Source organism: Pocillopora verrucosa, chromosome 11 (assembly GCF_036669915.1).
Source record: "Pocillopora verrucosa isolate sample1 chromosome 11, ASM3666991v2, whole genome shotgun sequence".
Taxonomy (NCBI): Eukaryota; Metazoa; Cnidaria; class Anthozoa; order Scleractinia; family Pocilloporidae; genus Pocillopora; species Pocillopora verrucosa.
In genome coordinates this window covers 3,578,657-3,604,266 of record NC_089322.1, presented here as the reverse complement: position 1 = coordinate 3,604,266, position 25,610 = coordinate 3,578,657, and the positions used below count along the sequence as shown (strand labels likewise).

The window sequence follows — 25,610 nt, the reverse complement described above, 5'->3', positions numbered from 1 at the left end:
TTTCCACAGTGAGTGGAAAATAGCAATATTTCACGAATATGTTGTTGAAAATCTAAAATATGTGGTACCAGGTACATTTTTTCGCGTGAAATATCACCCGTTTTTCGCCGCCATTTTACGCGGTCTGTGAGGATGTTCTTTCAAGGGCTTGAGTCATCCCAAAATCGATGTGCCCAAAAATATTTACTCACTAGAATTGAATGAGTATAGCTGTCCTAATATCGTGTGAAGTTTGGTGTTGATTGATTCCATTTTAATCCTTAAACGGGGCTTGGTTTTTGCAGTTAATTTTTTGACTGTGCGTCATGCAGTGCCTGAGCTCCGGAAGCCTGAAAACTGCGTTTTCAGATTTTCGCAAATTTATGAAAATTTAATAATCGCTGAAACTTAAAACACGATTTTTGAAAAATAGTTTATCAAAGGGTATCTTTGAGCAAAATATCAGCAATTCACCAAATGGTCGTTGACGGACAGTTCTCGATCCTGACAGGCAGCCATTCTTAAGCTATCAGTTCGGTAAATGTAATTTTCTGTCAAATCGCTAGACCCAGACTCTTCCTATCCACTCTTCCTTTGATTTAGTTTTTTCAAATAAACAATCATTTATTTATTTATATTTAGGTCCTTTCGAGACCAAATTTTTTAGTTGTCAAAACTTTGCGATATGCATCTACGCTCCTATACATAGTAATTTATACATTAACATTTCGAGCAAACAAACGCGATCTCTCGTTCGGAATCGGTAATTTTCGTGCACAACCTGAAGTCTGACGATGTTTTAAACCCAATCAATCGATATCGACTCGGACGAGCGATATTGCGTTGCTAAATTATAAGGTGACTGAATCGATAAGAAAGCGGAAACCTTCCGATGTGTGCTCTCAGGAGTGAAAATATTTCCCGCGTACTTAAAGCAACGCGCTCTTTAATCAGCTGTGTTGTCAAGTGAAGCGCGCGTAAGTTTTGTAAAGGTCTCACTTCGCCATGTCTCGCTTTACAATGGAGAAACATTACGGTGAATGGATGTTATCTCGTTGGTACGACAACATTCCGGGTCCTGACAGACTAGTGGAAGTGTCTACGTCGCTAAGTGAAGAAGAAGCGTACAATTTTGTCGATGCTTGGTCCAAGAAACTTCTCACGCCCGCTCTCGACCCAGAGCGTCTCAAAAGTATCACGGAGTCTTTGATATCAAGCCATTGGAATCAGGCCTGCAGAATGGGTTGCCTTGCTGTGCAGTTCACCTACATCAATGGCTTTTATCATCGATTTGTGTGGAGGGTTTCTTAATCAAACGTTGCTCGTCCAAGCTCACATATTATAGACATCTTGATTCACTGACCGGTGCAGGCAAATCAAACAATTTATCTGATTATTAACTCAACATTGTGATTTTGAGGCTTAACTATTTCAAACGAAGTTAATCCTGTAGAGCATCGATTTTGTTTGAAAATGTTTAATTTCCGTTTTCTTCAACTAAATCACCCTTGGTGTTTTGATGTTCCTGCTGAACGCTGCAGGAGCTCCCATGAACAGTGTGAAAAATTAACAAATGTTCCTTAAATCTTTCATCTGTGAAAAAATTGTTTCAATTGGTACAGCTTCTAAAAGTTCCAAGTTTCCCACCAACTTTATTGGACTGAAAGTTGTCGGGAAAGCTCTTTGATTTCCACGCTGGACCATTTTCTTTTTTTTGACGATTATGCTAAAATTATTATTGTTAGTGACGGCGGAATTTCCCTCAAACAAATCAACATGTAACAAAATAAAGACTAATTAAAAAGCGTTATTGTGAAAATGGTAAATATTAAAATAATAATAGGAAATGACATGACGCGCACTCTGTTTTGTCGTGCACTTTTTGAGAAGAAGAAGATTAGGGAAAAACTTTAGGATCGTGTAGTGCAATAACATTTTAATAATATGCACTCTGAATTCATAATTTTTGTCCATTAAAATCTGTCCGTCAAATTAGGTGTTTTGTAAACATGGTTTTCTACTGCCATAACGCAATTTTTTTTTAACTCCTCAAATATCCGAAAAACCTTTATTTTTTGCAAGCTCGCAAAGTTTTTAACCCTTTAACTCACAGAAGTGATTAACGTGTATCTTTTCCCTAGAATATCCGTACATTACCCATGTAGCGAACAGGTAATAAGAATACCTAAAGTTATCATGTAGAAGTTGTTATCTTCATCTGATACCAAATTCTCATAACTAACTTACAAGGAAATGTGTAGCAGCTAGAGGGGAGAATTAACAATCAAATCTTCGGAGTTAAGGGGTTTAAGTAAACTTCTTGGTAGAGATTTTTTTCTGTGGCGTATGATAGGGGAGAACATTGCTGGCTGTTGTACCTTCATGAACGACTTTGTCGTCCAAGCCTAGCTGAGCGTCGACCAACTTTCGGTTTGTGTTTTCGGTTCATTATACGATTTCGTCTATTATTTGTTGAGCCCTTTCAATGAATAGACCTATCCACAAAGGGAAACCTTAAATTTTTCTGTGCAAGAACCTTTTTCGAAACTGGATGGCGGTCCTTCGACGGACATCGGTGAGAAACATGAGAGCAACTGGAAATCTGGCTGGCAATCGAAACGTCAGCTGTAGGAACTCTTTACGAAGGCCAATTTACATTGTCAACTCAGATGATAAAACCAAATTGTCTTGCCCCACCGACGAAGCACCACACTTCTTTAAAAATTTACCCCATTTAATTTATTCAAATAATTTTGATTTCAACAATTTCCAAAACAGTTGGTCACGAATGATGACCAATTTTATCATTCCATCTAAGGAAGCCTTAGAAAAAATGCAAATACAGCAGTAATAAAGGTGGAGAATGTTCTATTTTAATTACACTTAACTGGTTGTGGAAAGCTTCCCTCTTGTTTTCATAATTATTTTTTCAAACACAGCATAGTAACAATATATTTCGCATGTTTTTGGCTGTCATTCCCTTCGATATAAACTCATAACAAGAAATGTTCCATGTAGTACATTTAACAATTTCTTGAAGTTTCTCGAAGCACATGCATGTAAATGAACTTTATCAAACAACTTTTTGACCCGAAAGTGTCATTTCTTCCTTACAGGTAATATGTTAATATTTCCCTTGACATGGTCGTTGACAATTTTGCATTAATTTTAAGAGAAGCTCGATTCACGCACGTTTCAGTGCATGGCAACAAGAGCAGTACAGCTCGCTCCAATTATGTTGTACAGCTCTTCATACATTGAATCTGAACAAGACGTACTGACTTTTCTTCTACATTAACCTTAAATTTTAATTATTGAACTTTCACGACGACAAGTGAATTATCACGAACAAATATTGATGAGACACACATCATAATGTAACAAGCAATACCTGTCATTCCTGTGACAAGACACTGTCATATGTAAATAACTATTGAAAGGGCTTCTCTATCCAGCATCCGTCATTGCAAGCTTTTTTTAAAATTTCCTTTCCTTTAATAAACTGTCCGGGGCACGTAGCTCTGACTCAGAACTTGTGCACGCACCATTGTTTTGCGTGAATTGTTTTATACGGCAACTCAAGATTGCTGATTGTAGAAGTTTTTCATTCCAACCGAAAGCCTTTGCAGTTTTCTGCGCAGTCAAGGTTTGCGAGATAAAATTTCTTTTCATTTAAATGACTGAACAAGATGTCAGTCTTTTATCATATTTGTTCTGAGCATTTTTGTCCAGTTTCCACCATCTTAAAGGTTCAAACAAATTGTGTGTAGTTTTTAAAAAATTTCCCCTAGCCACGATGCTTCTTTGGTTTCAAGAAATTTTTACGTATTCTGTGTTATGGCAAACCCAGTATAGAGGAAATTCTATGGACCATTAAGGTAGATTTCATTTTGTGAAATATTACACTTTCTTACCTTTTGTTATATACGACAAATGCAGGAACACGAACAAGAAAATGCTGACATTTCTCTTCCTCATTCATCTTATGGCCTTTTCGACAGAATCTCAGGTTACAGGTTAGTGCTTTCATCTGTGATTTAGCTGTGAGGAGCGGGGAAACAAACTTGCAAGAATTATCTCAGAGACTATCAGAGCACAGCGGTCAATCGTAAGGCATGTGCAAGGGGATTAATTTTGTCTTGCCGCGCGCCAATTTTTGCCTGAACTTTTGATGGCAAACGTAAGAAACAACTACAATCACACTTAACTTGTATAGGAAATCGAGACGTTTATTGTAATATGAGAAACGAATCAAAACCAAAGAAATGGAAAACTCGGGACTTTTAGAACACAAAGCCCATTTATACACTTTGACCGCATAAACCACACAATCCGGATTCACTGCCCGTTGAGATTTCCTAGGGAAGTGTCGTTTAGGAAATAAGCCCGTGCTCCTCACCCCGCTGAGACGACTAGACGTGTGAGCCTGGCCGTTTTTTGTTACCACCGATCAGAGGTTTTCCTGCTTGAATCGTGCAGGAAGTATACCTAAGTCATGCAGCATGTAGGGAGAATCAAAGATAGAACTCGAGAAATCGGCCGAAAACGAACCAAATCTGTGCGACATTTTTATCAGGCTTCAGTGTGAGCAAAGGGCAACCACTTCTGCTTAATAGCGGTGAAAACTATACTATCTAAGGGAAAAAGCTCGACTGAGTTATGACAACCGACCGGTGACTGCTCAATGCAGTGCCACTTAACCCTTTATCTCCTATGAGTGACCAAGACAGAATTTCTCCTTACAATATCAAAACAAAATCAGCCAGAAAAGTGATGAGAATAAAGAAAAATATCAATTTGGGAATGATTAGCTGATACGATACCAAATTCTCTGAAGTAACATTATGGGAACTGTATGGTTGACAGTAAGGAGAATTACAAAATTGATCTGGGAATTAAAGGGTTCATACAGGTTCGTCTGTTTAAAAGAAGATAAAAATGCAACTGCAATGATTTCAGGGTAACGAAAACCAAAAGAATTTTTGATTCACGCAATAATAAGATTATTATTTTTTGTTTTGCAGAGTGTTCATTCGGTGAAGGTTTTCCAGGGGATGAAGTTTTTTGTGAAGGGTACACAGGACAAGGTTCACCATGCACAAATGAAAAAGAATGTTGTAGAAACCCCGTAAAGGAATTGGCGGGATGTTACAATATGTCAGTTATTCAAGGTCAGATAACTTTAAAATTTCAGAATAAGCTTAGGTTGTTGTTATCTCCAATAGTGGATTTTTAATTACCGACGTCCTCTTTTGGAAAACGTTTGAGTTTAGGCGGTGTCCAATTTTGGACTTTTCCCTATCTCCTACCGCGTTGGATTTTGGTCGGATCTTTTTTATTTTATACGGCTTACAGATTTTGATCGCAAGTGATTTGGATGCCCTTCGATTTAAGATTGTATTCGATTTCAGAAGGAGTCGAATCATTACGAAGTCTCAGGAATTTTTGACAGAACACGATATTGGTCTGCGAGCTTAGATTCTCAGACGATTTCCAATTTCAAGGGGCATATGATATTTTATTGGTGTTCAAGGTTGGTCGGCGTCTGGTTTGATACGAAGGCTGATGTTCTACGACGCACGATTTTAGACGATCTTAATTCTGGCTTGCGATTAAGAAAGAGTTGTGGGATGGGAAATAAAAGAACTGCTTCTGTTTTATATTTATTATATCTTCTGCGTAGATTCTTTTGTTGTCTCTCTCTTTCTTTATCTTTTATTTCTTTCATTTATCTGATGTGCATAATTGTACATTCATTTCTTTTAAAGAACGCAATCTGTGGAAGCCACCTCGTGTCTGTCCTGCTCAAGACTTTAGCTTCAAAAAAAAGAAGAACTCAACGAACAAAGCCATAGACGGTCACGTGATTGTTAATCATAAGGTCGTATCTCTTCCTCAATGCGGTGACTTCTGCATACGTGAGCCTCGATGCAGTGCGTTTAATCTGGCAACTTTCACAGACCACGAGGGTAAAATGGAGTGTCAGCTGATGGACAATGTTAAGAACATTGTCAGCAAGAATGGCTTTGGTTTCTGGCTTTTCGACAGAGAGTTGTATAAAGAGGTAATATAAAAACTGCTTCCTTTAAAAAGTGTATTCTATTCGCTCCAATTCTCTCTTATGTTTCGTGAGGTGTGAGCAAGGCTTTTTGAATTTGGGGCTTTTTAGGGCCATTGAATAATAGGGCCTATTAGAGAGGGGGGCGCACAGGATAGATAGGGGGGTTATCAGAGAGGGGTCTTATTGGAAATTGATACTTTTCGGGGGGCTTATTAGGAAGGAGGGCTCATCAGAGAGACTTTTTAAGATGGGGGGGAGCTTATCTTAGAGGGGGGGGGGCTAATTAGGAAGGGGAGTTTATCATAGAGGGGGTCTTATTACAATGCCGTCATGTTTCGAGTTTCAGATCAGATAGTTTTCTTTTATCCACGTTAATTTCATGCAGGGTTAACTCTGTATAACAAGTTATAGCATAATCCTGCTTTTTATTGAATTCGTTTAGTTGAAAGAGTGATTTTCAATTTAGTGTGGTAAAGCAAAAAGCGAAGTTATCGCAACAGCCAATCAGACGAAAGAAAGATAACCAATAGAGAACTCAAAGTGAACACAAGCAAATTGTCAAAGCGCGGGAAAACGCGGGCGACCAAGTCGTGATTAGTTTTACTTTTGCATCTGATTGGTTGAGAGAGTGGCGCGAGTTTTCTGGACCAATCACAGAGCGAAGTAAAAAAAACAGTCCGTGCAATCCAAGATTTCTTTCGAAACTCAATTGAAAATGATTCTGATAGAAATATTCTTTCTTACAGACATTTCTGTCACCACTTTGCAAATCCTAAAATCAGGGAAAAGCATCATGCGGTAGAAACCAAAAGACTTGAAAGAGGAGAGAAAAATACAGCAGCCACTACATGTCAAAAGAAGTGAAAACCATTTTTAATCTTCACAAAGCTGATGTGAACTTTTCAATGGAAATTTTGAAAAACCCCCAAAAATATAATAATTGCGGAATTTTTCTCAATGATAGTTTACTCTATTAGTAAGTTATAACGAGTTGTCTTAGAGGGTAATTTTGGTATTATTAACTGAGCTGGTAACATAAATCGGCCACTGTAAAGACGGTTTAAAGCCGACGTTTCGAGCGTTAGCCCTTCGTCAGACTCTTTACGGTGGCGAATTTACGTTATCAACTCAGTTGATAAAACCAAATTACCCTGCTATACTCTCCCACCGACGAAGTACCACAGTTTCTTTAGAAACTTACCCCCTTTACTGATTTGTTTTAGACCCGATTAACACTCTCTGGCTTATCTCCGTACAAAACCTTTTCGTTCCTGTGACAATCAGACCTAGCTTCACTGCAATCTTTCCTCAAGCAACTCAATCATGGTATTCATAGCATCTCTAGCGGGCATAAAATTAATAATCAAAAGTAATTTTCACAAGATTTTGAGTGATGATTTTAGACATGCTGTTTACGGTAGCAGCAAAACGTAAAAATAAGTGTTTTAGTATAATTGCTCAGATGTTTTCAAATTCTAATGTAAATTCGTTTATTTGTTGTTAAAAACCACTCTGTGATCGAATAAAGATGGCTTTGCGCGTGTTACGATTTTTTTGTTTATTTGTAGTAAAGAAGCCAGTTTCCAAAACAATTCAATCAGGAAATACTTAATTTCTTATTTTTTAAAAGTGGTACACCGATGTTAGCAGCATCTTTTTAGCTCTTTAGAATTGAATTTTCCTTTATCACCCTTACTTCCTGGTAACATCGACGAAGTGCGAGACAGCCGTTTTGAAATTTAGAGCCCTTGTTATAATCTCCTCGTGCGCGGTGCTTATCGCGAGATATGACGCAATCCTCGACCAATCAGAGCGCGAGAATCTCCATAATCACCGAAACAATTTTACTGAAATCTAATAATCATTCACTTTTCGTATGATCTTCAGATCAACCCTGTCGAAAACTAGTGAAAAAAGTATTTTTACTGGTGCAAATATCTTCATTTGAATACACAAATTGCCGAAAGCAGATACCTTACTAACACCCATTATTTGTTAAGCTTTTAAGCGATCGCTTTTTGTTTTGGAACGAAAATTTGCATAATACTTTCACCCTTTTGATTTTATCAGTTTTCATTTTGAAAAGTGCCAAATAATAAGATGTAAGGAAATTAAATTATTCCACGTAGGGGCCTTTTCCTTCTCTTCACGAATGGCTATTTAGGTACTTGTCATATACGGTGTCAAAACGAGATAAAATAATTATGATCAGAAATATAAAATGCTGATAACAGCGCTTACTATAAGAAGGCAGCCTAAAACTCCTGCCGCCATTTAATGTATTTCGCGTGCCCTTGCGCATAATTTGAAATCAAGAGATTTGAAACTTTTTAATCTCTTGTTTGAAATATAGAAACTTGTAAATAAAAGAATGTTTCGGTAATTATTTCCATAACCTTTCAACTCCCATAAGTGATCAAGACGCAATTTCTCATTACAATATCAATAAAATATCAAGCAGACAAGTGATGAGAATAAACAAAAACGTCAATTAGAGGATTATTGGTTGAACCAATTCCAAATTCTCCAAATTAGAGTCATACGAATTGTTAGGCATACAGTTGGGAGATTTACCGATAAGATCTCTGTATAATGAGTTTGGAGAGGTCCAGTTTCACTTGTAAATTGCTTTGATGTAAGAACTTTTGATGGCGGTATAATAGTTTTTGACGCCTTCCAATTATCATTAAAGGTTATCTCCCACGAGGTCTTCTTCATTTCCTGGTTTTGATGCTCAAGTATCCCGTGCAAACAAATCATATAAAAATCTTTAATAGGCTGAAAGAAATTTTTTTTTGCTGTTTTCCGGTGAAACGAGATAGCAATGCCATTAACGTGGAAATTTTCAATACTTCACTGTCTCATCACCTTTTTCGCAATACCCACATGCAAAAGCAGTTCTTTCCTTTTATGCAATTGCGTACAGTCATTATTGTACTTTACCAGGCCTTCTACTGAAAAAAACTATTTTATCGAGACTGGACGCTTTGAACGGTAAGTAAAATAAACCACAAACTTATCAAATATCTTTATTGCTCTGTTTGAAACGATTCTAGACTTCATCTTGGATGACAGATTGAAATATTTTTTTCCCTTTCAACTGTTTCAGATCTACGTTTTACAATTTTGGTCGGAGTTTCTTTGGTTTTTTCACCTCCGCTGACCATGTTATTGATTTGCGCGCTGATCTTTTCAACGATATTAATCGGTTGCAAAAGGACCTCAGGTACGTTTATTAACCTCATCCCAATTTTTTGTTTCCGAAACCTTCAAATTATTTTCATCTCACGAACTTCTTTTAATAAAGCATATTTATCATCAAAAAGAATCCGTTCGATCGACGATAAGGATGCTGTCACCGATATTTTGAATCACGACCTTTTACTGCGTGCAAAATCACTCTAAACGTGGGAGAAATTTCGAAATATTGGCTCGACAAGAAAAGGAAATATCAAAACACGAATTATAAACTAAAAACTGAAAACACTGTTTCAGAATGAACATCACTGACAAGGATTTCAAATAACAAATTAAGGATTAGGCTAAATCACTTTTTAAGAAACACAGATTATGAAACATGTTTCTTAAAATCTTATTAGTCGTGTGATAGTCTCCATTTTGGGCAGATGTTTTTGACGTAACATATGAAGTGTCAAAATATTGATAATTTGAGACAAAAGTGATATCATTTTTGAAATCTGATTTTGTGATTTTATGATCTCCCAAGGCAGGTGACAGTCTCCATAAGTAAAATAGGGACCTTTAACAGGCATGCAGGACAACAACGCCAAGGAGGATGTCTATTTAAAAAATTATATTATACTTTTAGATAGAGTTTTGCAAATGGCTGGATGTGTCTAACGTCTTTTACGGCACTACTCCTCATGATCAACTTCAGCATAAAGTATGCGGGCAGTGTTGAGGTCCAAATGGAAACTTGATTGATTTGCCGTCGGATTTTTTGTTCCCAGACCATGCAAATTTTGGTGATTTCACGTTGTTGTTTTGTAGAGGACAGCTGAGAATTGTACACTGAAACGCAAGTACTCAGCTGTTGTTCTACCCATCAAATCTTTTATTTTGCCACGCCTTCGTTGCCGTCGCGGTAGTGGTTTGCTTTTTAAAGGTCCTTATTCTAATGTTAGGGTTAAAGAAAGGACAAATTAATAGATGATCACGACACAGTTCAGCGGTTCTTGTTTCCCCTCATTATTTATACTACCACCCCACCCCCCCTTAATCAAAAAAAGATCTCTATTTCTCCTTGACTCCTCCCCCCGATCCAATTTTTTTCTGTCCAATTCCCATTGAGAACTTGTTCGTCACAATTCAAGATTTTCATTCTCGCTGACTTCGAAGATCCAACCAAAAGATCCTTGAAGCTCGGTGTCGGGGCATCCGACCTACAATAAGTACGAAGAAGGGGATAGGGAGTAAGGGGAAAGATGCGTTTGGTTCGGAACCTCATGGGGGAGGGGACGGGAAGCAAGTTCAACCTCATAAAGTTTATGCGAAATTTTTCGCTCCAGCTTGGAATCTCAAAGAAAAGAGAAGTTTGGGAGAAAGTCCAGCTGGGGTCAATAGTTTATTCTAAGACTCTTTTTGCAATTGATATTTCCAGATTTTTTGCAGTCGTTTGTTGATTGATAGCTAATTCGGGTAACTTATGGTTAACAGGCAAGGAAGCTGCTTTGCGAAGCCAAGGTGAATCTTGTTCTCCTCCCCAACTCTCCGATGTCACTTTCGACGCGATCTTAATCGGCCAAGTGAATTTCAGAGAGGACGTGGTCTCAGAGCTACACTGCATGGACCTATGCGTGCGTCGATCTTCGTGTGTTGCATATAACATGGAAACCGCGGGCTCACACGTACGATGTACGATTTTGTCAGATATTCAGAAGTCAGAAAAAAAGCTCGGATCACTTTACAGAAATTTTGATCGGGAGAAAATCGAGAAGGTCTGTGTGTATTATTTCATTGTAAAGCAATGTTATATTTCTAAGAATATTTCTCAAGGCAAGGGCAAGTACAAAGATGATCACTCCTTAATCAATGAACCCTCTGACACCCCCCTCCCCTCCCCCCTCCACACCCTCCCGAGCTTATTACCCTACGTTTAACTACTGTGGGTACGGGAAGACGTGGGAGGGAGGGCCCGTGCTCTTGATAGAGCGGAGAGAAGAATGGACTGGTCAAAGCGTTCACGGTAGTACGGTTTGCATTCGACAAGCTTGAAAAATTTAGACTAATTTTTTTTCAAGCCACACTTACCGCCAAATTGATTTTGCTGTGTCTAAATTTATCTTGTCTATTTCCCCTGTCGCATTGATTTTGCCGCGACGGACGTTAACCACCGTAAATTTTAGGGTTCACTAGGAGGTAGGATTCCCCAAGGGAAGGAAATGCGGCTTTACAGGTTTTATATTCTCTAAGACCCACAAGCCCGATTGTTTCGTAACGAAAGTAACATGCAAACCCCAATGTTTCTTTTAGATCACAACTCGGAAACAAGTTCTGTTTCTTCTCCGCGAACATTACAGTCAGTTTTCTTTTATTTAATATGAAAAATTGCGTTTATTTTACAGTTCCTCTTCCAACGTGACAACTGTGATAATGAGCCAGATCAACAAATTGATTAATAGCTATGACCTCAGCCACCCACGTCAGAGATCGTTGCGTGACATCTTTATAAACGTCTTCCTGTTACTCAAGTATGGTGGAAGCGAACAATCTTTCGTTCGTTGACGGGGATTTGTTCCTTTGTGAAATGTTCTATGAGTCAGTGACTGATTAAAAAAAAAAAAAACATTATCGTGACGTATGCAAGTTTGGCATAGCCGGGAATTTTTATTTTCAGTTTCGAATCAGTTTTCGAGTAATTGCTATTTTCAGAGACGTGACAGCAAAGACGAATCCTATATTCATGTATTTACCCTGGGTTTTCTTTCAACTTTTGATTTGGAACAGGGCGCAAAACTTCATCGATACTATTAGGATGAATCTTTATGAATACCAAGTTTGAGAGAGAACTGTTAAAAATTAGGGATCACTTAAGGTTTCTGGTAAACCAAAATCAAAGCTCTCGATATAAAACGACCACGATACCCCATTTTGCCAATATCAAGCCATGGCAAGTCACGAAATTTTACTGCGGTGACATGACGGGCCAACCAAGTGGTGCATGTCAGAAATAAAACAACGGAAACGGAACAAAGCGTATATTTTCTTGAAAGGCCTATTGCAAACTGATGTACACTTCGTCCCATTGTAAATCAGCAATACATGTCTCTCTAACCGACTTTCACATCTAATTTCGAGTGGCACGCCACAAACTAGATAGTTTTGCACCCTGTCTCCGAAGTTATCGTAAGATTGCGTGTCGCTTAGCTCTTCTTTAATAATCGAATCCTCTCTTAAATCTGTCTCTTCTCAACAAATTGGCAAATTGTTATTCCGTTGATTTTCTATGTTTTATCATACTGGATAGCATGTATATTTTTTGGTCACTCTTCCGGGAAAGATTGGCTTATTTACGTAAACTGTTTGTTCACTCACGAAAACTGTTTGCAATAAACGGCACTGAAAATAAATATGAGCTGTTCCATGTTGTACGTTTGTGGCGGAAAAACCTCGGAAAGTGTTGGGAATTGCCCCGGAGCATCCTTATAAAATCTAAGTCGCTCTTTGCGGGAAAATCAGTCTGTTGAAGTTTTCTTCTCGTTAGGTCGTACGAAGAATGAGCAATATGCCACACTTGTCCACATACATCGTCATGTACGGTAAGTCATAAGTAGGTCTTAGAACTTAAAACTTCATAAAATTTTGGAAAACTTCAGTCATAGACCAGTCAAGTACTTTGGGGCAAAATTTGAAAATCTACGCAGACGGTTAATTGCAGTTTTGGCTTGTACGTGGAAGTAGAGCTCGTGACTTGAAATACATTTTCATTAAAATGTAGTGTAATTCCTAATAAATCTGTAGAATCGAATACATACGCGCATGTGCTTCGATGGCATGCTCTGCTTGCAGAAAATAATTACTCGCAAGAAATTTAATTACAGCTGCTTAAGATCAAAATCCAACCCTAATGGACTAATTTAACTCATTAGCTGTTAGTTAACGAGCTCCTGAGAGTGCTAAAAGTATATAGAAAGAACTAAGGTACTCGATTTTAGACGAGTGTCCTTGATTTAAGTTCAATCCTTCGCATCTATAACTTCTGTGGCTTAGTTGCTCACTTTTTACGGCTCTGCCGCCTGTCGCTTCGAAGCAGTCACGAAACCGCCAGTAACGCAGCCAATAGGGCTGTTAATGCACCTTATAAGCAGTACATTTCCTCTTTGAAAAGTCGTGACTAATTTAAGACGAGGATTTTGAGCACATCTTAAATAATTCGCGGCATTGATAAGATACAAAGGCACAGGTATAGATTGCATCACGGCTTACCTAAAACTTACTCTGCGCAACTACCACCATTCGCTACCATTCTTATATTTCCATAATACGACGCAAACCATGTGTTCACAGGAGCACTTCTCGGTTTAATCAAGCCCTTCTCGGTTTAATCAAGCCCTTCTCGAATAAATGGTGCGGTCAGCGTCTAGGACTGCGGTGGATTATTTCCTCGTTTAAACGGCCTTGATATCGGCTCGCCGGTGAAGTACACTCTTCAAACTACATCGTTAAGATGAAACCGAAACAACCCGAGGGGCAAAATAGCAATAGACTGCTTGAAAAAAAAAACTTGACAACTATTATCTCGTTTCAAGGCTGTTCCAGTCTATTTTTGAGTGTTTCAGGGCCTCTCAGAGCTGAAACGAAACCGAGTCAATAGTTATCACCCCAAGGGTTAACTTTACCATATGTAGACTATGACTCACGCATGCATCTACGACTTCAGCTGTTAATCCGTTAGTATCAGAGATGCCAATCGAAAAGCTTTCTTTTTATTGTTTTCTTCGTCAATGAGCGATCTTAGTGAAAATACACGCAAACTTTTGGCGCACAGGCGCGTGCGATCCGGGCGCAAGGAGCTTTAAAAGTGACAACGGAAAAGACTTCCTGCATTGAGCCGGAAGGGCGTGTCGGAGAGCAAGATAAACAAATCGAATTTCAAGCAATTTAGAGATATACTAAATCAAAGACAATATCATTTGAAATCCATGAAAGTGCAACCTAAATAAAGGCGTGTTTTACTATCTGTAAAAGAGAGATTGTTTGCACTAAAGAAAATTTAATTTACATGATGCTAAAAAAGAACACAAGTAACCTTGTGTTTGTATGATGCACGTCACTGTGGGAAAAAATTATCCATAGAAAGCATTATGGTAATTTTACTTCCAAAAATAAGACGTTAACGATGAAAAGACAAAATATTCTCCCCAACAATTACAGCTTTAATTGACTCTTCCTAAAGCGGTCCAACTGCTTTTGTTAACGTTCCTGTGTCGATCAAATTTTGACGTCACTTTCGCTTCATTGACGTCCGGATATCACCTTTCGGTCCTGCTCTATTGTTCTCACAGAGTATTCTGCGTTTGATGGAATATGCTACGCTGTTATCAATAATATGACAACTTTGTTAGGCGTAAAATTGATTTAGAGAGTTAAAAAACCAGCCTTTCCTACAAGCGTTTCTCATTGCGCAACTTTCTAGCAGCAAAACAACACACTTACTTCTCTAACATAGCGAAATGTTGGATTATCATGGATTTCTGGGAGTGTTCGGGATGGTCTTTTATCATGGCCACGGCTTAAAATAACCTTGACAAACTGATGATTTTTTTTAGATTCGGGGGTTTCCCAAATTACTTTTATAAGAGAGGAGACAACTGTAGTTCGTACACTTAAGCCTGCATTTCGATAAGTTCTCGGATCGAAAGTTCAACATGACAAGCCAACGAAAGAAGATTTTTTTATTAGGTGAGTGAAATTGTTTAGTTTACTTTTTCAAGGGCGTTAATGTTCATCAAAACATCTTGTAATTACTTGCCAATATTCTCAAATAACCTTTAATTTGTTGCGTTGTTAACCAGCAAACTTAGTCATGTGATATGCGGGTCGTTCAATGTGTCCATAGCTGCTCGTTTTACGGAACAAAACATATAGGAGCATCGACATTTCTTAAGAATTAACTCACCTGTGCGTATTGCAGTTAATTTTCAAGGTTGTTTTAATAATTAAGTTTTACTTTAATCTTGTAAATATTGCAATAATGTCACTTAAGATTAGTGTACACGTTATATCGTGATTAGAAAATTAAGTTAGAAGTTTTGAGGCGAGTAAAAGGTTGAATACTACAAAACTCAGGTTTTCATTTGAGCACGCTTGTTTGTTTTGTTTTGGCATTTAGCGGAGAAAATATTGGTCTTCTCTAAAACGATATGTAAAACCACGTCTGTCGTGAGCGGCATATTTGAAGTCAATAATACCTATTTAGCCGATTTTCATTTTCTTAGGACTCTCCAATTGCTCTTAGCACGGTAAAGTTTATGAGACAGAGCTATGATCATAGGAATCTTCCTTCCACCTATACCAAAACTTCTATTTGAATTTCTGAAAAAGAGAAAGGGTATATGACTAGATAGATCTTCCCATTTTAGAGGACCCAGGCATAAACTGTAAGCGTTTGCCCGATGTCGGTTTAACTTACCCCAGAACATCATGTCAGTTACAGTTGAGCAAAAATTTTCCGCTCTTGAAAGGAAGAAGAGCGAAACATTTTATGCTGAGTTACAACAATTCAATTTTGTCCTCTTTTTTTTTTGCCAAGAATTGATTTTACGCTTTCATCCAAGAAACAAAGGTACTTTGTAATCAACATGTTTACGGCCGGCTATAATGAAGCAATATCAGTGATTCAAAATGTCGGTCGGTCAAAGCCACGACTTTGTATGTTCTTCTAGAAATTCTGGTTTGAAAACAGGAAATTGAACTCATATTTTGGATGTAATCGAATGAGATCTGTGCAAAAAAAAGGCGATGAGATAAAGGAAAAACCTGTAGTAGATTCCTGATCATGTGAGAGACGCAGCATTGACAAACCGAAACCGGAACTTTGAGAGAGGAAAATGATAATATTTTCAAACTTTACGTCAAACAAATACGCCACAAAATTCCATTTCTCGCGCGCTACTGTCACGTATTTTCATCCTATCTCGCGTATCTTTGCAAAACTTAGATCTTTATAAGGTTTTTACATCGGAATAAAATACTGTCATTCTCTATTTGACTTCCACGTAAGCATTTTTCACCTTGAGCTAGCGTGACACTGGGTTAGCGTGACTGCTACAACTGACGTGTAACAAATGCCTTTATGCCATACTTGATTAAAGCAAAAACCTAGTGTTCTTTATTTGAATTTAAGAAAAAGTTTTTAGCAACCTTTTGTGAAAGAATTTTCGAGAAATATTTAAACTGTTGCGAAACCTTTCATTTTCCAGAGATCAAAAACGATATTTTTTTTTACGACCTACATTTGAGAAGTGCGTGGGAGACGAAAGTTACTGTTGCGTAAGTTTCGAAACGTAAATTCCATCCAAGCGGGGAAATTCACCGTACAATTATAGATGAGCTGAAAAGCGATTTTGATACGCTGAGAAAGTCAATTTTACAGTTAATGACGTTACCTTTTAGAATTTGAATCGATAAAATATTCCGTTGCATACGATTATCATAATGACTTCTCTTGGGTTTGAATTGACATGTCAATTCTTAAAAGGACGTACGTTTAAAATAGACTATTGCGTGATTGACCGGGAGTTTCCCATTAAAATCGAATATCACGAGTAGATATTACTCAAGTTCTTTTAGTCCGGTTCAATTTTCAAGCTATCTTGAGTTCATCTCTAAGAAGTGCCCACGACACTGCCACAATGGATCACAGAGTGAAACAGTTTGCTTTTCTTGGTGAGTGAGAGCGTCATTGATCATTATCAAATCACTTGCTGGCTTGATGCATCGATAATCGTTTCAAGACAAATTGAAAATCCGATAGGAATCGTATAATAGGAATTATTGACATTTATGCGTGATAATCTATCAATAGTGGCAGTAACTTATTTAGAAACAGTGTTGTATATTCTTAACAATCCTCTTCGTTTCCAAAAAGAAGCACTCTTTTGTGGAGTCGCTAAAACAGGTAATTGAACCATTGAATAACAATACTCAAGTACACAAACTAATTTTCACTTTTCAACTCAGCTTTCGCCTTTGTAATATGTTCTTATGTTCTTATGGTTTTATAGGTAAAAACTCTTTGAAAAGTCTTTTTTCAAAGCAGCGTTGAGCGGAACACGCCGCTGTTAATTTAAAAAGCGTAATTGCAGCGTAAGCATTTCATGGTAGTGCAAGAGCATTCTGGTATTCTGTAAAAGGGTGCCATGAAGAGAGGAAATCTTTTCGGCTTCAAAAGAAATCATCGTTCCCCCTTAACTGTCAGATACGATAGCATTTAGGCAGAAGACAGCTAGACGAATGATGTAATTACTTTAATTAGAAATGCAGAGAAATTTCATCATTTTGGTAGTTAAAAGCATGTACTCCGCCGGCCGAGTTGATTGCAAATTACGCGATATGATGTAAACGAAGCAGGAAAAATAATGCTTCTGATCCTTGCGGCGATGAAGATGTAACTTCTTCGCACAAAATGCTATGAGATTATGCCATGAAATTATCTTTCTTAAGATACAGAGAAGTACAAACCAGGAAAGAGTTAAAGTTCAGAATCAAAGAATCACTCATAAAGTGGCAAATTTTGCATAGGTAAATTTTTCTGACACAACCAAAAGCCTCCCAAACCCCCCCCCCCCCCCTCCACCACCAAAGTAATAAATAATTAACGGTCCTCAGTCTTGAAAAAATGCTTTAATCTGCCGATAAGTTTTCTTTAGAGCTGGCTTTTTTGTATATGTAGACTAGGACTCACGCACGAATTGCAGCACTTCAGCTTTTATCTGTCACTATCAGAGATACCAATTGAAAAGCTTTCTGTTTATTGTTTTCTTCGTGAATGAGCGTGCTCAGTGAAAATTCACGCGAACTTTAGGCGCACGGGCGCGAGCGATCAGAGCGCAAGGGGCTTCAAAAGTGAAAAATAAAAAAAACGGAAAAAGACTTCCTGCGGAAGGGCGTGTCGGAGAGCATGATAAATAAATCGAATTTCGAGCAATTTAGAGATTTACTAAACCAGAGACAATGTCATTTGAAATTGATGGAAGAGCAACCTGAATTAAAGACATAATTTTTCCTCTGGAGAAGAGAGATTGTTTGCGTTTAGCGAAATTTAAATCAAGCCAACTTCTTTTTTTTTCTGTCACGAACAGAATGTAGCTCTGTTTCTCCGTCTGCTTGAAATAAAGAAGATCTGAATTGAAGTAGCATATACGAGGATATTTAATTAAGTCCACAACGAGAAACAATGGACTGATCTTGTAGAAAAACAGCTTAATTGCCGACCATTTATTTCAAACCAACATTTGAGAGCCCGGAGGTTATAAATTTTCGGTTCCTCCACAGTTCTTGACCCTGTCACGGCACGTCTTAAAAAAGTTTCTCAATTTAACTGAATGCAGAGCTACGTTAGGAGGTCAGATATATAGTTTTCTGTTTAAACGAGGTCAGATTTACCGAATTGTATCAATTTGTTGTCATTGGACATGATGCTAAAAAAAGAACGCAAGTAATCCTGCCTTTGAATGATGCACGGAAAGAATTATCCTCGAACATGCAAAGAAAGCACTATGGTAATTTACTTCCAAAAATAAGACTTAAATGATGTAAAGAAAATGCATTCTTACTAATAATTCCGACATTTCCTGTTAAGGGGGTTTCCCACGTTAGTCAATAAGACTTGAATCAAAGAGACGAACTGTAGCTCAAACATTTTAGCCCGCACTTCGATACGTTCAAATCCACAGTTTTCGGATTGAAAGGTCAGCATGACAAGCCAACAAAAACAGCTTATTTTATTTGGTGAGTGAAATAGTTTAGTTTACTTTTTCAAGGGTGTTAATGTTCATCAAAATATCTTGTAATTACTTGCCAATATTTTCACATAATCTTCAATTTGTTGCGTTGTCGACTAGCAAACCTTGACAGGTGATATGCGGGTCGTTCATGTGTCAATGACTGCTCGTTTTACGGATCAAAACATATGTACATGAAAGCTAAACCTAATTTTGAAATACATCTTCTTGAGCTGAATAAATGTTAGTTTTAATTCATGGGCTAGTATTTTTATAGGAGCATCGACATTTCTTAAGAATTAACTCACCTGTGCGCATTGCAGTTAATTTTTTAAGGTTGTTTTAATAATTAAGTATTTCAATTATCACTTCAATCTTGTAAATATTCCAATAGCGTCACTTAAGATTAGTGTAAACGTTATATCGTGATCTGAAAATTTTGTTAATTGAGGTGAGTAAAAGGTTAAATACTACAAAACTCAGGTTTTTATTTAAGCACACTTGTTTGTTTTGTTAAAGTATTTAGAAGAGGTAAATATAGGTATTCTTCAAAACAATATGTAAAACCACAACTGTCATGAGCGGTATATTTGAGGTCAATTTTCACCTTCTTAGCACTCTTTAATCGCTCTCAGCACGGTTATCAGTTACTTTGAGATAGCAATGATCCTATGAATCTTCATTCCGTTTACACCAACACTTATATTTGAATTTCTGAAAAAGAAAAAGCGTCGGCGACCAAATAAATCTTGCCAATAGAGGATCCAGTCGTAAAATAACGCGTTTGTGCAACGTCAGCAAAACTTACCAAAGAACATCGAGTCTTTGAAGCAGACCTTTTTCAGTGGCAGTCAGGCAAAATTTTCCGCTCTTGAAAGGAAGGAGAACGAAATATTCTACATCGAGTAACAATAATTCGATTTTGTCCCTTTTTTGGCCAAGAATTGATTTTACACCTTACGCAACAAACAAAGGTGCTTTGTAAGCAATTTCATGGCTGGTTAGTGATTTAAAAATAAATATCTTTATCGGTCAAAGCCACGACTTTATTTGTTCTCCTAGAAATTCTAGGTTAAAAATAGGAAATTGAGCTCTTATTCTGGATGTGATTGAATAAGATCTGTGCAAAAAAGGTGATGAAACGAAGGCAAAGTCCGTAGTAGATTCCTAATCATGAATAAAGATGTAGCATCGAAAACAAACCGAAACCGAAACTTTGCAATTGAAAGAAGAAAATGATGATATAACCAAACTTTATATGGAACAAATGCGTCATAAACTCCCTGTTTCGCTAATGTCACGTATTTCATTATACCTCACGTATGTCATCAAAACTTAGATCTTTATAAGCTTTTAACATCAGAAGAAAACACTGTTAATCTCAAATTCACTTCACGCAGCGTTTTGACTTTGAGCTAGCGTGACACTGAGTGAGCGTGACTTCTAAAACTGGCTCAACAAATGTCATACGTGACTGAAGTAATACCTTAGAATTCTTTAGTTGAATTTTAGAAACAGTTTGTAGCAACTCTTTGTGAAAGGATTTTCGAGAAATATTAAAACTGTTGCGAAACCTTTCATTTCGAGAGGTTTAAAACTATTTTTTTCAAGCTATATTTGACGGGAAAAATATACGTCACGTGGGAGGACGACAGTTTCTGTTCCGTGAAGAATTTGAAACGTAGATTCCACCCAAGAGGGGAAATCACTACAATTATAGATGCACTGAAAAGCAATTTTGATACGCTGAGAAAGTCAATTTTTACAGTTGATGACGTTACTCATTCATATTTTTAGAATTTGCATACAATTATCATCATGACTTCTCTTGGGTGTGCAGAGACATGTCAATTCTTAGGGGACGTACGTTTTAAATAGACTACTACGTGATTGGCCGGGAGTTTCTTATTAAATCGAAATCTCGCTTCGTATTAAGTAGATATCACTCAAGTTCTTTTTAGTCCGGTTTTATTTTCAAGTTCTCTTGAGTTCATCTCCAATAAGTGCTCACGACACTGCCGCAATGGATCACGGACTGAAACGGTTTGTTTTTTTAGGTGAGTGAGACACCTTCATTGATCATTATCAAATCACTTGCTGGCTTGATGCATCGATAATCGTTTGAGGGCAAATTGAAAATTGGATAGGAATCGTATAATAAGAATTATTAACATTTACGCGTGATAATCTATCAATAGTGGAAGTAACTTATTTATTGCAACAGTGTTGCATATTCTCAACAGTCCTGTTCGTTTCCAAAAAGAAACACCATTTTGTGGAGTCGCAAAACAAGTAATTACTGACAAACAAAACTTAAGTACATAAATTAATTTTCACTTTTCAACTCAGCTTTCGCCTTTGTAATATGTTCTTATGGTTTTAAAGGTAAAAACTCTTAATAATGTTTAGAAGGCTTTGTCAAGGCAGTTGACGGTTGCGGTTAAGCGAAACACGCCGCTGTTAATCAAAAAGCGTAATTGCAGCGTAAGCATCTCATGGCAGTGCAAGAGCATTCTGGTACTCTGTAAAACGGTACCACGAAGAGAGGGAATCTTTCCGGCTTCAAAAGAGATCTTTGTTCCCCCCTAAGCCGTCATGATACGGTAGCATTTAGACAGAAGACAGCTGGGGAAATGATGCAATTACTTTAATTAGATATGCAGAATAGTTTCATCATTTTGGTAATTAAAAGCTTGTACTCCGTCGGCCGAATTAATTACATATTTTTTAGGTTCATAACCTAAGAATCACTCAAAGTGGAAAATTTTGCCCATCCAAATGAAGGTAAATTTTGTTGGGACAGAATCAAAATCTTCCCACCCTCCCCCAACCCCTTTCCTCAAAACTATAAATGGTTACCAGTCCCCAGTCTCGGAAAAATGCCTTAATCTCAATGCCTTTTTGCCGATAATTTATCTTCAGTGCCGATTCTTCTGGCTCTCTCCGTGAAGAACGCCAACACATGTACGACCGATGATTTTGAAAGAGATGCCAAAGCGTGCGTATCTATGTTCGCAAGAAACCTTCGGGAGGCGAAGGATAAGACTTGCAGGTAAAAGCAAGAAACTACTTAAAATATACATCCTTAGTGAGGGAGGGGTGGGGAAAGAGGGGAAGGCGGGGTAGGCAGTATTCAGTTTGCGAAAGAAAGGAGCACAATTTTTTGGCTCGAGGTATACGATAGGGTTTAAAGTGAATTGCGAAATAGGAAAGAGTACGAAAAATTACCAATTACCTGCAAAATATAAATTTTTTCTCGGTTTTAATTTGCTCTGCCAAGTGATTGGTTGAAAGAAACTAGCGCCAGCCTGTCAAACAATCGGATTCACGACTGTAACCAATCATGCACGACTCTGTTAGTCGTAGTTTCCTGCACTTCAGACAATTTTTTGTCATTCATTTTGAGTTCTCATAAACTCCTCATGCTAATGTCTTTCCCTCCCATTGCCTTTTGTTATTACGTTCGTTTTGGTTTGACGACACTCACGCGAAATGCGCCTTTGAAGAGGGTGGGGCGGTTTTGTTTCCTAGAACGCCACTTGAAAATCAAGAATCACTGATTTGAAACCATTTTTTCTTCACCAAATTTTTTTCAGGAATCATTACGCTGAAATGCAAACCTGCATAGGGCGAGCATTACACAGATGCAAAAATTCTTCGGATTCAACTACTCTTGGCAAAATAAATCAAATTAAACGAGTGGCTGCCGCTTCGGAGGAGTATTACTGCTCCTATGGTGGGGTGAATCCGGATCCCTTCAATGGAAAAGTCATGCAAGGTTGCCGGAAGAAGGCTCATAAGAAAATGAGGAAATGTCCATCTTCGTTCCATAAACGATTCAGCGATGACAATGGAAGCACTGCGTTATGCAGGTTAGATCCACCGCTTACCTAAGCCTTATTCCTTAGGAATGACAAGCATTTAATTTCTCCTTACAATGTCACCCCTAAATCAAACAGTAAGGCCAGGAGAAGAAAGGAAATAATTACTAATTAAAGAAACTCTTGATTGTTAAACAAATTCTCCTTATCAGTGCCTTAGCAATTGTAAAGAGAACAGTATGGAGAATATACATACTGATGCGAGAAAATGACTGGAAAGCTAACTAGCAGAAAAACCCTCAAAAAAATGACGATAAACAGCAACTCAACATGAATTTGACCGTAGGTTCGGAAATCGAATCCACGCCACGGCGGTGGTCCACAAGCGCTCTTGTCACTGCGCTATCCTTCCAACGTTCACGCAGAGACCTGCCTTGGGGAGGAAATGAAGCGATCGTAATTTAGACATGTCAAGATTTCTTTTTTCCTTTCTCTCTTGAAGGTTATTGTTATAACTGGCGTTTTTATTTTATTTTATTCTGTTAGAAAGTACAGTAACCTTAAGAAGTGCGTTATTAAGGTTGCTGAGAGGTTCTGCCAAAAGACCCCCGAGGTAAAGAACCTGATCAAGATATATCAAGACCCCTTCAATCCGTATTGCTCCGGTGGCGGAGATGCTAAGAAACCAAGTAAGTACGAGCACAACGGGTACCTCGTTGATGTAACGGACCAGTAATTATTTGTCACCTGTGGAGAGGAGGATTGTGGGGGGCCAAATAGTTTTCAGGGGGGGAGGAGGGGGTATCATTCGTCGCGAACTGAGTATAAAGGCAATGAAATAATACGGAATGACCTTCATTTTTCTTTTCGTTTCAGAACCAAGAAGTGCCATTTCAAGCCCTTTTGGCTTGTGTACCAAACGAGAGTACTTGACCAGGAGCAGGGTCTGTGTGGCAGATTTTGTACAGACCTTGCAAAAATTTCCCAAGAAACCCTGTAGGTCAGTATGAAATGTTTATGTCTTATTTAGCCCATGTCAGTGTCGTTAGGGGTGGGTGGGAGGGGATCTCCAGTCATCTCAATACAGTGCACGAAATGGCTACTCCTTACCCACTACACTTTGGGGTGTTTTTTTCAGAATTTTGTTATGACTAACAAACTGAGCCTGAAGTTTTTAATAAAAGTTTTATTTACTGACATCGATCCCTTTAAACTTGTTGCATTTCATGGCCGAAAGAAATGAGGACCTTCAAATAATTTGTTATTGTTGTGCAAATTTCTTTAGACATTTCTGTTACTGAGTATTGTCAGTTTTGTTTTTTGTAGATCAGTCTTTATGGAAAAGCTTCACAACTGTGCGAAAAAGGTCGCTCTCCATTGCCATAGGAACGATACCAGTTATAATAAAAAGAGAATAGAGACGGGGTTCAAGAGGAGTCGATCCTTTCAACAACGTAGATACTGTGAGGGGACTCAGGTCCAGTTCCCTTACCCAGCGGTAAAGCACGACCAGTGCGGAGAGAGCTACCTTGAGCAAAGAAAAAAATGTGCCGAAAGCTTTGTGGCTACCTACGTGGCAAACAAAGCAGACAAGTCTTTGTGTGGGTGAGTTAGGCAATCTCCAAGAGATTTCTCCGCGCTACTTTTTAAGAAATTCCATCACTGCTTTGATTTTTTTGTGCAAAGCTGTTTGATTGGTGAAAGAAAACTCACACCTGTAAACCAAGTAGACACAGTCTGCGTCTGTATAATTTGACATCTCATTGGCTCCTGGCTACATTTTCCTTCGCTCCGATTGGCCGAGCGAACCATTTTAAAACTAAATTCAAGTAAAGTTTTCCTTTTTTTTACTTTCGTTTAGCAAATACTTCGAGGCGAAACGTTGTGCGAAGAACGTTACGCTGGAGAACTGTGACGTCACACCGCAGCTACAAGACGACGTTAACTTTATCTATGATGAATTCAACCCATTCTGCCGTAAACTTAAAGATCCTTCGTCTGAAAAAAAGAGACCACGTGAAAAGCCACGTAAAGATCAACGTAGATCTGCGATACAGGATGTCGAAGGAAAAATTCTTCCCTCCAGGGGAAAGAAAATCACTTCAAAGGTGTCGATTCTTGTAGCAGTACTGTGCTCAGTACTGAGCATTATCTCCTAATTTTTTAAATATTTTTTTAATATTAGTAGAGGACATATTGTAAACACTATAGAGAAGTTTCCTTACGTTGTAGATAATTCTTTGGTAGTAAAGAGTTTTACAGTTTACAGAAACTTGGAATTGCCCGCACCCGGTACGAATTTTTAAGTAAAGAAATAAAAAAAAATTCAGTGGGTTTATTATATTAAAACGACGTTTGTAATTGCCACTAATATTAATATATCTGACTTAATGTTATAGTGGCCTGCTGTAAGAGAAAGTATGAAGTTGTTATAGAAATAGCATTTATCAAAATTTTCTCCTAAGTTAAACTAAATGGATAATATAATCGAGATTCAAATTGTTTATGTGATGTGAAGTACTCGTACTCTAACCAGGGACCGCGCTGCAAGTTTTTGAGTGGGGGGGGGGGGGGGCTATTTTCGGCTCCGTTATTTTTGTTTAAGTTTTTTTGTTTAATTTATTTTCTATTTTTGCAAAAAAGTGGGGGGGGGGGTGGGACTCCCTGGTTCATATTTAACAAACTATTTAAGTGTAGATAGAGTCAGTTGTCAAATATGTAGAATAGTTGTAGCATCACTCAAACAAAATATTTTTTTGTACGTTAAGTTTATTTTGCGTGAAT

General features: G+C 37.9%; 3 protein-coding genes across 7 annotated transcripts; all 3 read left to right on the top strand.

Annotated features, from left to right (window-relative positions):
• Window positions 1–3,484: 3,484 nt before the first annotated feature.
• LOC131784884 (uncharacterized) lies at window positions 3,485–7,573 on the top strand. The gene is made up of 5 exons (XM_059101714.2): window positions 3,485–3,625; window positions 3,919–3,995; window positions 5,004–5,150; window positions 5,748–6,043; window positions 6,787–7,573. The coding sequence occupies exons 2-5, from the start codon at window positions 3,935–3,937 to the stop codon at window positions 6,814–6,816; spliced, it is 534 nt and encodes a 177-aa protein (XP_058957697.2). The 5' UTR covers window positions 3,485–3,625; window positions 3,919–3,934; the 3' UTR covers window positions 6,817–7,573.
• Window positions 7,574–8,891: 1,318 nt separating this feature from the next.
• On the top strand, window positions 8,892–12,614 carry LOC131784890 (uncharacterized). The gene is made up of 4 exons (XM_059101722.2): window positions 8,892–9,034; window positions 9,150–9,266; window positions 10,718–10,998; window positions 11,626–12,614. Exons 2-4 carry the CDS (start codon window positions 9,206–9,208, stop codon window positions 11,677–11,679), a joined length of 396 nt encoding a protein of 131 aa, XP_058957705.1. The 5' UTR covers window positions 8,892–9,034; window positions 9,150–9,205; the 3' UTR covers window positions 11,680–12,614.
• Window positions 12,615–12,683: 69 nt separating this feature from the next.
• LOC131784887 (uncharacterized) lies at window positions 12,684–25,385 on the top strand. Of its 5 annotated transcripts, none has more exons than XM_066174469.1 (7): window positions 12,684–12,819; window positions 21,928–22,057; window positions 22,602–22,877; window positions 23,373–23,515; window positions 23,703–23,826; window positions 24,153–24,431; window positions 24,688–25,385. In XM_066174469.1, exons 1-7 carry the CDS (start codon window positions 12,777–12,779, stop codon window positions 24,983–24,985), a joined length of 1,293 nt encoding a protein of 430 aa, XP_066030566.1. In that variant the 5' UTR covers window positions 12,684–12,776; the 3' UTR covers window positions 24,986–25,385. The 5 variants fall into 5 exon arrangements, with proteins under 5 accessions (XP_066030566.1, XP_058957701.2, XP_066030568.1 ...); XM_059101718.2 differs by lacking the exon at window positions 12,684–12,819 and adding an exon at window positions 14,593–14,962; XM_066174471.1 differs by lacking the exon at window positions 12,684–12,819 and adding an exon at window positions 16,812–16,948.
• Window positions 25,386–25,610: the final 225 nt, after the last annotated feature.

What these genes read in the sequence shown, in the direction of transcription:
- LOC131784884 (XM_059101714.2), top strand. Translation starts at nt 3,935, where the DNA reads ATGCTGACATTTCTCTTCCTCATTCATCTTATGGCCTTTTCGACAGAA. An exon ending in CAATATGTCAGTTATTCAAG is followed by an intron (nt 5,151 to 5,747) that starts GTCAGATAACTT and finishes TTTCTTTTAAAG; the next exon opens with AACGCAATCTGTGGAAGCCA. An exon ending in ACAGAGAGTTGTATAAAGAG is followed by an intron (nt 6,044 to 6,786) that starts GTAATATAAAAA and finishes TCTTTCTTACAG; the next exon opens with ACATTTCTGTCACCACTTTG.
- LOC131784887 (XM_066174469.1), top strand. Translation starts at nt 12,777, where the DNA reads ATGAGCAATATGCCACACTTGTCCACATACATCGTCATGTACG. An exon ending in GGAAGCACTGCGTTATGCAG is followed by an intron (nt 22,878 to 23,372) that starts GTTAGATCCACC and finishes TTATTCTGTTAG; the next exon opens with AAAGTACAGTAACCTTAAGA. An exon ending in CGGAGATGCTAAGAAACCAA is followed by an intron (nt 23,516 to 23,702) that starts GTAAGTACGAGC and finishes TTTTCGTTTCAG; the next exon opens with AACCAAGAAGTGCCATTTCA.
- LOC131784890 (XM_059101722.2), top strand. Translation starts at nt 9,206, where the DNA reads ATGTTATTGATTTGCGCGCTGATCTTTTCAACGATATTAATCGGTTGC. An exon ending in CGGTTGCAAAAGGACCTCAG is followed by an intron (nt 9,267 to 10,717) that starts GTACGTTTATTA and finishes TATGGTTAACAG; the next exon opens with GCAAGGAAGCTGCTTTGCGA. An exon ending in ATCGGGAGAAAATCGAGAAG is followed by an intron (nt 10,999 to 11,625) that starts GTCTGTGTGTAT and finishes TTTATTTTACAG; the next exon opens with TTCCTCTTCCAACGTGACAA.